We start from the raw sequence: 14,831 nt of genomic DNA, 5'->3' as shown, positions 1-14,831 counted from the left end.
AAATCATTTTTCCTTGGTCAGAGGTATTATTACGACTTTTGAATAAGATTGTCTTATCATTTGTTATTCAAAATTTAATGTTATAATGATCAACATAGCTTTGGATTATCCAATATAAATCGGTAACACTGTCCTGCAACCGATGATTTTTCTAATCCGAAAACTAAAAGTTACGAAAAAGCACTGATGCCTTCATTAAGTTCCACTTTCACGCGACGTTCAATGGTTAAACAAGTAAACAAGTTATTAAAATGAAATCACGTTCCCGAAAGCAGTCAACAATGTATCTTAAACCGGATCAAGCGTGCGCCCTATTTTTCTAAACATTCCGACGCGTTCCACCCAATATCTATCAATTCAGTGTAAGAGTTATGTTAGTTTTGATCCGTAATCAGCCCTGCCGACCCCTCAACATTAGTTGCAGGCAGTGGTTGTTAGATAATGCGGCACTGTAATTACTACTATTTTAGAGGTATGATTCGTCAAGTTTATACAACTCAATGTTTCAATTGAGGCAAACTATCTATCTAACAATTACAAAAGCAAACCTAAACTTACAATTATATGCAAATGCAAAATGAAACTTGACAAATCATCGTCAATCCCCTTATTCCAGGGCAGGGCCTGACGATTTGAATATACTTTTGATCAGTGAACGGGCACCATATGGTACATTTTCTCACCATGAACCTATTATTTCCAGCCTATCTGAACTATTTAATAAATGGAAGCCATAACATGGGTTACGCTCCCCCTAAGCAGGCCCTCCGCATCCTGTCTCTGTCTTATCTCAAATACAAAATGCCAATGGTATGAATGTATCTATATATAACTTGGAAATGACGTACAATCAAATAAACCCGTAGGCCACTCACTTGGTCAGGCTTCAGAATCGTCCAATGGGCAGTGCGCTCTACACGCCAAGTTACCTTTTTTTTCAAATTTACCGTTATTTTGATATTTTACCCATTGAGTGTTGATTAGTCACAATGAAACATTGTGACAGAAGTTGAGGTTACTAGTGTATTAAATAATCTAGGTCCTATTTAGGATTATATCTGAAAAATCCAAATCTGGCCAACGCCCACCCTAAACCTAAACCTGTTCTAATCCACTTGAAATGACTAACGAATGGAAGACTTTGACTACCCAGCCATGCAATAGTCTCATTCCGTGCCTTATGGCAACTTGATGATTCTATTGCGCTCATCTTCTGGCACCACCCAGGGGAGACTTGGTCCTGTACCCAATGCTTAACTTATCTCCATTCCACTCAGCTACTCGCAATTTCTTGTGATATAGTGGGCGGAATATTATTATATGAGACAATTCAATGCAGACGTCTTTCCAAATTTGGCAGATCGACAGGTAATCGGTGAGTTACCACGATAGTTGCTATTCAACAACTCGACAACGTCCCATCGTCAACGCCTGCTATGAGAATTTCCCATTGCAGACGCCAACGAAATGACGTCATCGAGCTATCGATCGACTACCCTGGTTATCGCCTGGTACCTTATAGCACGATGCTAGGAGGCGAACCGGAAGAATCGATGAGCTACCTCCCCCCCAGGATAGTTTTAATGGACTGTAAATAAAAAAGTCGTCCCCCTTTCGGACGGGTGAGAGCTATCAATTTGCAATGTAAGTTTTATTTGCATTCCAATCGTCCAACCACAAGCACAAGAACATGAAACATTAGAAGCGCTTCTGCGTTTTCACGGTCTATCCGATATTCTGATGTCAATATTTCCAATTACGTTGGTCTGGTCGTAGTCGAGGATATCGTTACCGGTATGCGTCAGCTCCAGTATCTTCAGTTTGTCGACAATCGATTTCACCTGAAAGGCAATCCCATCCGAATAGTCTTCGGCGGATGTAATTGAACCAACGTAGGGTTCGAGCGTCGGATTTGCCGAGAAGTATGTTTTCACTCGCTCTAGGAGGTTATCCGGTCCCACCGCGTTATCAACTTGCAGGAAGAGGAAGTTCGAAACAAGTCCCTCGGCACAGCGATTCGAAAGGTTGGTGATGACCCGTTCTAGTAGTTCAATCTCGGCGGTGGAGTTCAATTCGTGGACGGTTGAAGGTTCGACGGGAGCTGGGCAGGCACAACGTCCTTTTGGTTTGATGATGTAGTCTAGAATTTGACAATGTTTTGCATAGAATGATAGCTTTCAATGTTTATGTTCAAAAGTGCTAAAACGCGAATAAAAGAGTACTTTTACAATTTAATTGATTTGGTGTCTTTGGCGCACTAGTACTTGATTCACATGATACTTGAAGCGCATTTTTATTAGCGATTCTGAACTATTGAGAAGCCCAGTTAGAAATGCAAAATACAATAACTTAACTCACCATTAACCACAATCTTCCTCGGCTTATGCCTCTGAGTCGTCTTTCCATTATCAGTAATAGCAATATATTCCAAAACATCACCCTTTTTCACGATCACGTTATCATCTTGTATGAAGAATTTACCATGAACAACTGAGGTCGTATACTGACAAAGACTACACACCGGTGGTTCGTTACTTCTGCCACTCGGATTGATGTACACTTCCACACCAAACGTCTTCATCTCCTGTTTGTGCGCAGTCCACAATCTAAGTCCTTGCGGGTCCAACACTTCAAAATCCACCTTGCAAACACTGTGTCCTTTATTGTCCTTACTGCGGAACCAGTCCATAAATCCTGCATGAGTTCCCGCCGAATACAGCGAGATTGCTAGCAGCACCAAATAGATACCGAATTGCGCCATCTTTCTCTCTTAGAACAACAACTACATATACTGGCTCGATGCAGTAGGAAAGCACACGATCAGCACCCAAAGCAGAACTGAAAGAGTGTGGCGAAGCTGATTTACTTTTATTAAATATTTCGACTCTCGTGTTATTAACCTACACCGGTAAGAGAAGAGGGTCATCGTTACAGAGACGACAGTCCAGTGTCATAAAGATAGGAGCTTGCGAAGTAGTTTTTAGCGACCTTGATTGTGGTATTCTGCTTTGTCCGCGAGAAGATGATCATGATGCTGAAGGCCCACGGCATTTCCAGGAATTGAACGAAAACAAAGACGTTCGAACAGAATACCTTTGAAGACATGGGAAATGGATACCTAATTGCAAATTTATGGCTGTCTGTCTTGTTCTCGCCGTAGGCGTTGCGATGCGCCAAAACAAGTTCTACTGTTTTCAAAAACAAAAATAACCTATCTTTGATAGTTATGTACCGTGATTGGGGCTTACTCATGGGTTTCCCACCTGGCTAATGGATAGTCATAGAAGCGAAATGATTGACGTGTGAAAGATACATATCACGCAGTCTGCTGGATGGCTGGGATGATCTGATCGAGCACACAAAGTGGTGCATTGAATCAAATCGCTATGACGTCACATATTAATTACGCGATTCTATGATGTTATATATATGTTAGTTGGAACTCTACTCGAGGAATTAAAATATGAATAACCAGATGATTGGGATCGAAACTCAGGCCAAATGATGTTCTAGATCTAGAGGTTTGAATTCAATTGAATCACGTTTTGGCGCAGGGCGTGGAATCAGTTGTATTTCGTAGAAGTCGTAGAACATACTTCAATAGATATTTTAGAGTGCCCTCCTCTGCTTAGGCAGTCGTTTAGACAAGAAAAAAGATAATAAAACATATTATGGACCGTAGACTTGCAAGTGTCCCTTGATATTTTCGGTTCAATTGGAATCTGAAAAGTCCAACTAGTGACAATCGATTTTAGTCTCGTTCTGTACGTTATACATAGTACAGTAACCGCTCGATTTTGGCAAAAAAAAAACACAAACCGTTCGTTTTCAGCACGGGCCACGGATTTCAAAAATAACGTATTTTTGCTCCTTGTGATTACAATTTTAATGGTGGTCCAAAATCAATGAAATAATAAATTATCGAGCTTGTTGTCAAAATCAAACGTGTACTGAATAGGAAGTACACTGAAACAAATCGACATGTACCGTTTATTGGATCCATCTTATAACATAGCAATGTCAGGAGATTTATTCATTCTATGTGATGATTGATAGATTCCAATGGATTATCACTTAAAAACTATGACTGCGATATGGAATGATTTCTATCGTAATTTCACATACTTAGTACTTGATAATACTTTGCTTCGAACGTGGTTAGCGATAGGTAAGATGTATATGAATATTGTCTGATATATTTCATGGTGAAAAACTGTTGATATGTCATGGGTGGGAACAGGCATCTAGAAACTAATGGAAAATCATATAAGTTTGCACTATGAGAAAATTCAGTAAAATATACCTGTTTTCATGATGAATATTGCTCACTAAAATATATATCTTATAAGATAATCATGTATATTCTATTGGAGTTGCTTTTACTGATTTTTGACGTTTGTTGATATGTCGCGTGTAAATAGACATGTAGAAACTATTGGACTGTCATTTAACTTTGCAGTATAGGAAAACATGTATATCTCATTGTAATAGCTTGCTTTGATTTTTGACGTTTAAAGATTGTAAACAGATCTATCCCAATCATTAAATAGTCATATAGAAATGCCTTTTAAGAAATCCAACAGCAAGCATTTGTTTTTGCTTTTTTTTTCTGGGATGAATATCGCTCCCAATAAAATACATCTTACATGATTGTTCTTTATAAATTATTGAAACAATTTTCAACGATGTTAACGTACACTCATTAAAATGATTAGCTGAACTAAATACTACTAACAACAATGATACTGTATTGAATAATCATTGTTTGGTATTGTTTCATATGATAATTGGTTCCAGAAAAGAATGTATTGAGATTGAAAAAAAAAATGATTCTACTGTAATATTTACTTTGCTATGATTCTAATTGTAAGCCTTCTACACGGCTAATTCAGATTCCAGCCCTAAGTAGTATTCGAACTTCATGAGCCAGTTCTATCAAATCATATAATTTAGTCGTTGATTTATTGCACACAGGTGCATTAAGAAAGATTTGAACAAACCACACCACCGAAACGGAACATAAATTTGTCAGTGCTATTTGTCTTCACTCTAGCAAAACGAGCATAAAGTTGCACTACATTCCATGTCGGGAGAGCTGTTCTTACTTCATGCTAATTGAACGAGCTCAATCTTAAAGTCAGCCGTGGCCCAATGGAATCGAGCACAGACACCGAAAGCATCACACCTCAACAGTTCTGGATCGAATCCCAAATCAGCTACAATAAAAAAAAGACACAACTGTTAAAGCTCCCACTGCCTGATGTTTATTTTTCGATTTATTTTTAGAAATCGATTAAATATATGTGTCAAAAGAAGCAGTAAGTTTCATGTGATTTTCACATAAACTTTACTTCGATTGATTTATGACACATATATTATATTGTGGTGAAAAGTAAAGCTTATGCTTATGGGTTTCAAATCCATTTCAGTTAATTATTATAATTTGACCGATTTTCATTTATCATATGACGATCATATAAAAGTTACCAAATTATCAGCATTGTAAATGTATCAGATATTCATATAGAATTTACCTGACACATTTTCAATCATATCATTTTCAATGGATTATCTTATAGCGCAAATTTATTAGACTTCCACATAACAGGAATATGTCAAATTCGTTCAGTGTAATTGGCCCTATCTTGAATTAAAAATTTCACCAAATTTACCAAATCGATACAATTTTAGTCCATATATTTTGCCATACATCTACGCAATTAAAACACTGGGAGTCGACACACATAACATACGCACCGAGAGTGGTTGAGCATGAGCTTCGGAAAGCTTCGAATACACGAATGTGGTTCGTGTAATGAAAAACGAAGATGGGCTTCGAGAGTCTCTCGAATCGAGACCACGGTGAATAATCACAGGGGGTTGGCAATTATCCACGGCCCATACAAATTTAAAAAAATGTATTGTCTACGCAGGGGGATGGAGGGGGGGGTGTCAAGAATCCCAAAAACCTGTCTACGTAGTTAATGAACAGCTCCCAGGTAGGCTGGAATATAGTCGCTATATTTATAGTCTGGCGGATAGAATTTCGATCTATCAAAAAGCGAAACCAATTCAATATATTTACAGAGAACAGACGTCCAACTTCGGTCAGAACTTGTGTAAAATAAGTGGGAACATCGCCGTTACGTGGCGCTAGCATCTCCTGATTTCTTTTATAAATTTTCCACTTTCGACCAATTTGGCGAGCCGGCGCCGGTGGTGTAGTGGTAAGCGTGACTGCCTTCTCACCCCAATGGGTCTGGGTTCAATCCCAGTCGAGGTCGGTGGGATTTTTCTGAGGCATAAACATCTCTGGTCACGTCTTCCTTCAGAAGGGAAGTAAAGCCGTTGGTCCCGGCCCATGTGTATTGAATGGGTGCCATATCCTACGCAGGTGTGGAAGCTGCCTTCCTGCACATTCGATTGGCGTCAATGGATGGCAATCGATGTCCGTCGGTGATTGGCACTAGATTGCGAAACAGAGACCGACGTTAAATAAAGGAAAGAAAGACCAATTTGGCGCTAGTATCGATACATTTTCTGTTGAAAATTGCCGCTTGGCGCTACCAGCACTTAGTGTCTAGTGTAATTTGTGCAACGCCAGCGCCTTCAGGTTGTCAAAGAGAGTTTTTAAGTGGGGAAGTCGCCGTTAGTAGCGCTTAAGTTGAATAGGAATCTTTACACAAGTTTTTACAGAAATATTGGTAAATTAATGCGCTACAGGCCCGGCTTTGTAACGCTCGACATTGCCTTGATCATCTTGCTTTGTCTTAAACAGCCACTTGCATCCAATGGCTTCCCTGATGGGTGGCAGCTCGACCAGCTCCTATGTACCGTTGTCCACCAAGCAACGGTACTCGTCCTTCATCACTTCTTTCCACATATATGACGCGGGTGGATATGAAACTTTGTACGGGGGGAGCACATAGGGTGTCACTTCATCAACAGGATCTTCAATGTCTTCATCGTTTGTCATAAATGCTTCTTCGACCATTTCAGCAATAGGTTCAACTTGGGAAGTTTCAGTATCCGGTTTAATGGGCTCAGGTTGGTGCAACGCTAATTGGCGTTGACGGCACCGCCGAAAAATCGTCTCTTCTAGCAAAGATTGGCAGTTTCTTATACGAATTTTTAGTGGAGTGAATAGATAGTACGAAGTCCGGCATGTTTCACGCACAGTCTGACGTTTGCTTATGGATTTTACCATTGGAGTAAAGAGCTACACGGTAAGAACAAATACTCAAAATTAAGTTAAAAAAAACTCAACGTTGGGTTCTATCATTTGAGGTCCGCCGTTGAGTGAATCAGAAAAGCGGCGTTGGTTAAAATTTACTCAACTATTGAGTAATAATAAATGAACTCAAATATAAGTTTATTTTCATTGAGGTTGCTTTTATGCGCCTTTAACCATTGCATTTTCACAAGCGTTGATAGACGAGTGGTCAACACATGGGCCCCGTAATCTCAACGTCCATGGTTCGGTTCCAGTCTGCTCCGTTTTATTATCAACTTGGTCAACGCCAGGATTACTCAAAATTGAGTTTTCTTCTTTAACTTAATTTTACCTAGCCCCACGGAAGCCACGTGATGAGTGAAAGGAACTCAATTTTGGGTACTTTTTTCTTACCGTGTACAGAGTCGCCGTCAACGCCAATTCATTGAAATCCTACACAGAAAAACAAAACTACCCACCGCTTGGGTTTTTTAAACTCAAATTTGAGTTATTTGACCTCTGCCCGTTTCATTTCCTCTCGCTATTGTTGTCAAAAATAGAACGAAAGATTCGACTCAACCGTCTAGTTCCGTACGAGAAGCCAAAATTGAGTAATATGCGATATACCCAAATTTGAGTTAATTGAACTTAATTTTGGGTAGAAAAAATTGAAAATAACTTAGCGATAGGTAATTTTTTTTGCCGTCCTTAAATGCAAACTACTTTGAGCCGGTTTACCCAAATTTGGCTTATGGTACGGAACATGGGAGATGAGTGAAAAGAACTTAATTTTGGGTTGTTTTGAATTTCTGTGTAACATATCGACAGTGAGCATGCATAAGGGCGTATACGCGATGATCGATTCTCTTCATCGATTTTCTCTTTGCATTGCTGCAGCCACAGAGAACAGACGTCCAACTTCGTTCAGAAACTTGTGTAAAGTTAAGTGGAAACGTCGCCGTTACGTAGGCTAGCATCGATGTGCGGTATAAGAGGTGAGGAGCAAGGAAACTAGTGGACTCTTTCATTCTGACGGTGTTCTTATGCAACAGCAGACGTGACGTCACGTCTGTTGCTGCATAAGAAGACGCGAGAACGAAAGAGTCCACTAGTTTCCTTTCTCCTCACCTCTTTTATCGCACATCGGGCTAGCATCTCCTGATTTCCTCTATATATGTTGCACTTTCGCCCAATTTGGCGCAAGTATCGATAAATTATCTGTTGAAAATTGCCACTTGGCGCTACCAGCACTTAGTGTCTAGTGTAAGTTGTGCAACGCCAGCGTTGTCAAAGAGGGTTTTTCGAGGGGTTTTTAATGTCGTTTTCGTTTTTACGGTGTAGCTACACCGGTGCTGCACTGCCGTACACCGAAATATTTTAGGGTATAGATATAGGATGCACCTTTGTTTACAAACAAGATGTTGAGCTTTCAAAGACTCGCGCTTAATCCTGCTTACACTACACCAGTGCTACACCGCAAAACGACATAAGTGGGGAAGGCGCCGTTAGTGGCGGTTAAGTGGAATAGGAATCTTTACACAAGTTTTTACAGAAGTTTAATTCGAGCCTCAACGTCTGTTCTCTGTGCTATAGCTAAGCGAAATAATTTTCTAGAGCTTGTTCAAGGCAGAGTTTTAACAAAAGAGAAAATCAACGAAGAGAATCGATCATTGCGTTTACGCCCTTATGCATGCTCACTGTCGATATAATCTACACGGTAAGAAAAAAGAAGCTTTCGCATCCCACTTCTTCCGTTTTTGCGTCGGCTCTTTCTACCAGCCCATACTTCTTCAGGAGCCATCTTGTGTCCTTTTGTAAACGACCGGTTTATCAAATAGATAACAGTTGACGCAGCTTCGGTCCAGAACTTCTTAAGAAGATTTGCGTCAAACAACATGCATCTGGCTCGCACAACGACAGCACAGAGAACAGACGTCCAACTTCCACCATAAACTTGTGTCAAGGTAAGAGGGAGCATTCGCCGTTACATTGTGCAACGCCAGCGCCATCATGTTGTCAAAGAGGGTTTTTAAGTAGGGAAGTCGGCGTTGGTGGCGCTTAAGTCGAATAGGAATCTTTACACAAGTTTTTACAGAAATTTAGTTCGAGCCGCAACGTCTGTTCTCTGTGGTCTTGGGCAAGAATTTAATACACCGTTCACATTACAGCGTATATCACGTGATATACGCTGTCTTGCACTGAGCACTCATACATCTAATTTTTACTGGAAATCCTATGTATGAGTGCTCATTGCAAGACAGCCTATATTACGTGATATAGGTTGTTATGTGAACGGGGTATAAACATCGACAAACCGACATGAATGATCATACAAAGTATCATCAAATTTCTGTTCAAAGCACAAAACTGACATCTGCCGCCGTGTTCGCGAAAAATGTGTATCCAAGCCACGAACACACATACTAAATGTATGAGTTGGTTCGTGTCTAATCTATTCCGGGCAAATTATTTTTATCTAGAAAACAAATTTCTATGGTTTTGACAGATGGGATCGCTGCACATTTGAATCCGCCGTTATTGATTCTCGATCAAGAGTTAAGTTTTAGTTTCATGTCGGTTTGTCGGTGGTATAAATGTGACTTCTATGAGCTGTCACGTCAGTTCGTCGGTGCCTCAACGTCTGTTCTCTATGACGACAGTGCAATCAACAATCAATACGAAACTAACGAGTTTAAATTGGCTCACCACTTTAGTAGCCTATTGGTCCCAAGCAAACGATTAACGTACCCTATTCTAGTTGAAATTCTATTACTATACTATGTTTGTTTTGATTCGCTATGAAAGTTTGACAGATAACATCAGGGGTCTGTGGATTCATGCAGAACATGCAGGGGTGAGTGAAATAGCTTGGGACTGCTTGGGACCGTTGTTCTGGTACTGAGTGAGCCAAAAATAATAATGATTTTCTTCGGGACCCAGTGGTCTTAGAGTTACCTCTATGGTGCAATTAACTCGTTCTGACAGGCTTATTGAGGGAATTTCAATTCTGAGGATAGTTTTGTGGGAATTTTAGGGAATTTTATAAGGATATTTTCAATGGAATGCTAAAGAATATATCAAAAAATCATATCAATGGGATTTTGAGGAGAATTCCACATAAATTTGGGAAAAGGAAAATGTTCGAATAGCAACTATTATGAGCATAATTCCGAGGTAATTCTGAGGCTAATCTCATATGGAGAATTGTAAACAAACAAATTTAATTAACCACTTCATTCGAACAGTTAAAATGACGTTTACTACCACTCGAACTTTGAAATAAAACATTATTTTGAGAACCACGAGAAAAGTAGTCATCATTTGTGCGTTTCACGCAATTGTGAGCAAAGTAGAATATACAAAATGACAAGAATCCTGAGTAAAATTTGATAAAAATTCAATGAGCAGCTGGATTGTTCCATATTTTGTTTAATTACTTTAGTTATGAGATTTTTAGCCGTAGCCTAGTTCATCTCTTTTAGAGAATTATTATTATTAGGATTATTCCAAGCACTCCTGGTAGCAACCCACGTAAATTTAGAGGTGAATTGTAAGAGATTTTCTTAAGTATGGTGAAGACAATTCCTTTGAGATTTTCACTAGGACTTCACAGAATTGCTGGATGCATTCCAAGTACATTTTGGAAGAATACTTAGGAAATTCTGAGAAGAATTACTTGGAAATTTTAAGGATAATTCAAACTGAGCATTGCATTAGTACCCCTGCATTAAATATGTCACGCTAAATCGAGGAAAAATTTACCCCCTCCCCCTATCGTCACGTTTTTCCTATACCTAATGCATTGCTTGTCACAAAATCTTAGACCAACCCCCTTCCTCCCTTAGAGCGTGACATAATAGATGCATCACCCCTTAGATCCTACACGGCGAATGAGAACGACCCAAATTTGAGTTTAGTTCACTCATAATCGCCAAAAGTGCAGGAACTCAGCGATGAGTTAATTTGCCTCATGTTTTCCCAGGCTTTTCCAGGATTTTCCAGGGAAAAAATCCTGAATTTGAGAAAAGTAAAGATTGCATTCACTCAGTCTATTGGTACTACTAGGAGACTGAATAAAATTTTCGTCAATTTCCTCATTTTCCGGCAGATTTTTTAGGTTTTCCACAGGAAACCATGAGACAAATTTTACTCATCGCTGAGTTCCTGCACTTTTGGCGATTATGAGTGAACTAAACTCAAATTTGAGTCGTTCTCATTCGCCGTGTAAGTAACATTGATTGATTCTTTTCGTCAACTTTCTCTTTCGTTAATAACTTGAGCAGCAAACCGTTTCTTGTTGCACGGCGAATGAGAACGACTCAAATTTGAGTTTAGTTCACTCATAATCGCCAAAAGTGCAGGAACTCAACGATGAGTAAAATTTGTCTCATGGTTTCCTGTGGAAAACCTAAAAAATCTGCCGGAAAATGAGGAAATTGACGAAAATTTTATTCAGTCTCCTAGTAGTACCAATAGACTGAGTGAATGCAATCTTTACTTTTCTCAAATTCAGGATTTTTTCCCTGGAAAATCCTGGAAAAACCTGGGAAAACATGAGGCAAATTAACTCATCGCTGAGTTCCTGCACTTTTGGCGATTATGAGTGAACTAAACTCAAATTTGGGTCGTTCTCATTCGCCGTGTAAACAAACATGTTAGAGGCCAAACTTCGATTTTTTTTTCGATGTTGCTAACTTAACTTCTTGTTTAAAACATTGGAATGAAGTTTGAAATTTTCTAAAGTGCCAGAACCAGGCATGGAAAAGCATTTACATTAATTTACATTCATTTGCCTCTAACTTTTTTTCATCAACGGAATTCAGTAACTTGATGTATGAAGCTTTTGTAGATTTTGATATTAACTACAACTTTTGGCAACAACTCAAATCTGTATCTCTTATGCATGGCGAACTAGAGCGGGCAGAATTCGTTATTGTTTTTCAGTGAATGTAATTTACATTCACTGAAAAACAGTGGTAGGTTCTGGTAACTATGGTTCATCACGCATAAGAGTTACAATGTCATATTTGAGTTATTCACAAGAGTTGTTGCTAATATCAAAACCTACAAAAGTTTCATAAATAATTTTACGGAATTCTGTAGATGAAAAAAGTTAAAGGCAAATTAATGCACGAAATGAATGCAAATGATTTTCAATGACTAGCCAGAACCCTTGTGATCTGGTATTTTCTCTCTCTACGACATCAACCATTTTCAAACATAGCGTTTTTTGATACCCAGGATTTCTTAACAAACAATTTGAACTAATTAAGAGCTCCCTTAGCTCAGCCGATAAAGGCGCAGCTATAAACCAAGACCATGCTGGAGGCGGCAAGATTCGCCACACAATAATACTAATGCAAGAATGGCTTAGAAAAAGCTCTCAATTAACAACTGTGGAAGTGGTCAAAGAACACTAAGTTAAGGGCCGGTGTTAAGTGCCAGTAGGGACGTATTAAAGCCAAATATGATGGAAGAAATGCTTGATAAGTCATTTTTAGCTAAAGATACATATTTTTGCTCTGAATTGCCTTTGAATGTTTGTTGGGTTAGATCGAATTCTCAAAAACTGGCGTGAAAAAAATATAGACAATTCAATAATAGGCCCTCCTCTATTCCAAAAATACTTAACCTAGGTTACATATTTGACTAGAGCGTAGAGAAACTATGTTAAACTCCTTTAATCTAATATGCATTCCATTGCTCCCTTGACACTGATCCTGGTTATGACTTGAAAAGCCTTGTATATCCGTTTCCGTTTATCTATGAATGTCTCTCGGTTGCCCATAATTTAACAAAAATTGTCAACGTACTTTTTGGACAGTCCCAGATATAATTTTGATCACTCAATTAACAATAGACATTTACTTAAACATAATAGTTAAAACAGAAAAATACAACGCAACAACTAAAATCAGCTATATTTATCAGCCTCATGTTAACATATTTTAGCATTATTCGGAGACATAAAGTACAAACTATCTAAAACTGAAACCAATTCACCACTTTCGCAGATCTTCATCGGTAGAGAACACCTTGTCATGGGATTTGATGTGCTGCTCCAGGGTTTTCCGCTTCCGGAACTCCCGTCGACAGAGCTGACACTGATACTGTTCCGTGATGATGCAGGTGTGTTTCTTGAGTCGTTCCACCGACAGAAAGCAAGAATTACAGTCCAGGCAGCGGTAGTTGGGTAGAGGGGCAGGTTCCGGTAGTAATCGAACGTCCGGTTCCCGAACTGACCTACTGCCGGTGGCAGTGGAGCTTTGGAGATTACCATAAGAAGCGCACGTAACGGTTTCGATCAGAGAGGTAGAGGTGGTACCAGCCTTCACGCTCACCACGGTAGCCTTCATTTTGGAATAGGAACTTGCCTCTAACTTTCGTTTGCCTTTTTGAATGTAATTTTGAAGTATTTTCCTATAGTTGGTGGAACTGAGATATCGATTATTAGCAGGCGACGTTTCCGTTGCATTGGCCTCCTCGGTGGCAGTGGGTTGTTCCATAAGCCTCGTAGTTGCGTCAGTCTTTTCTTCGGGTTTCGTTTCCTTTCGCGTCCAGGAAAATTCACTAGGATTCACTGCTAGGGGAACATTCCGCGTCGGTACGATTGCCATTTCCGTCTCGGGAGATACCTCCGTCAGGTACTCCATATCGGAAAATAGCGATGGCATCTCCTTGTCGAAGCATCTTACGGATGAGTAGTAAGTATTGCTGGGAGGACTGTCGTTTCCTGGTACGATGTCCAGAGGATTCAAATGGTCAACGAAATGCGATGCACTAGCTAATCGTACTATGTCCTCGCAAATTCCGCCAAAATCGTCATTGCACTCGATCACGAAAGAATCGTCCGACAGGTAGGTCAAGGAATCGAAGCTGATTCTGTTGCGAAAATTGATTAAAGTTATTTATTGACGAAAGTTATAAACAACGCAGCACTCACCCATCCATATTTTAAATACTAATAAATGCACACTGTTTATGGAAAAAAATAAAAATTATATTTTTAAGGAGAAAACATTTGCACGCTACTTTTGTTTGGATCTTTTGACGTTTAATTCTGATGATCAACATCAATCAGAAAACAAATATTTATCAGGGTTTCTTGAACCGGTTTTACAACATTACCGGTTCAACGAGGGGCATATTCATAGTATTTTGTGTTTAAATGTCCGACACTCCAACTCGTTAATCCAGATCTTCCCGCATAAACGCGAACCATAAATTGACCTTACCTAAAATGGTTATAAATTGTTTATAATCCCTGCTAAACTTTAACTGAAATGGTTATGGAACTTTACATGAACGTTTAATGATAAAGTTTCAACCTTATGTATTATGGTTTTTTGGAAGTGGACCTTACAAATAATGGGTTGTTAAGAACCATTACCGTTCCAAATTCTTGTTTTCTCCATACATTTTCGGAAAGAGAACTATATTAGAACCTTTTAACTTATGGTTTGAGAACTTTAATGGTAATGGTTATGGTAGTCAGTAAGGTCCACGAATGGTTTTGTACCATCGATCAACTTTATGTGGAATATATCGCGAATTGGTTGCCTGTAATTTACTGATTACCAATTCACGATATATTCCACGTAAAGTTGAGCGATAATAC

At 39.2% G+C, this 14,831-nt stretch overlaps 2 protein-coding genes across 2 annotated transcripts; both read right to left on the bottom strand.

The window, feature by feature from the left end:
- Positions 1 to 1,675: 1,675 nt before the first annotated feature.
- Positions 1,676 to 2,818, bottom strand: LOC135717251 (uncharacterized). The gene is made up of 2 exons (XM_065239244.1): positions 2,359 to 2,818; positions 1,676 to 2,140 (listed from the first exon to the last, which is right to left on the bottom strand). Exons 1-2 carry the CDS (start codon positions 2,759 to 2,761, stop codon positions 1,719 to 1,721), a joined length of 825 nt encoding a protein of 274 aa, XP_065095316.1. The 5' UTR covers positions 2,762 to 2,818; the 3' UTR covers positions 1,676 to 1,718.
- Positions 2,819 to 13,108: 10,290 nt separating this feature from the next.
- On the bottom strand, positions 13,109 to 14,252 carry LOC135717250 (uncharacterized). The gene is made up of 2 exons (XM_065239243.1): positions 14,157 to 14,252; positions 13,109 to 14,095 (listed from the first exon to the last, which is right to left on the bottom strand). The coding sequence occupies exons 1-2, from the start codon at positions 14,162 to 14,164 to the stop codon at positions 13,213 to 13,215; spliced, it is 891 nt and encodes a 296-aa protein (XP_065095315.1). The 5' UTR covers positions 14,165 to 14,252; the 3' UTR covers positions 13,109 to 13,212.
- Positions 14,253 to 14,831: the final 579 nt, after the last annotated feature.

Source organism: Ochlerotatus camptorhynchus, unplaced genomic scaffold, assembly GCF_037179485.1.
Source record: "Ochlerotatus camptorhynchus isolate MF236.1 unplaced genomic scaffold, CSIRO-AGI_Acam_v1.1 ptg000054l, whole genome shotgun sequence".
NCBI classification, from domain to species: domain Eukaryota; kingdom Metazoa; phylum Arthropoda; class Insecta; order Diptera; family Culicidae; genus Ochlerotatus; species Ochlerotatus camptorhynchus.
This window is presented reverse-complemented; position numbering and strand designations above follow the sequence as displayed.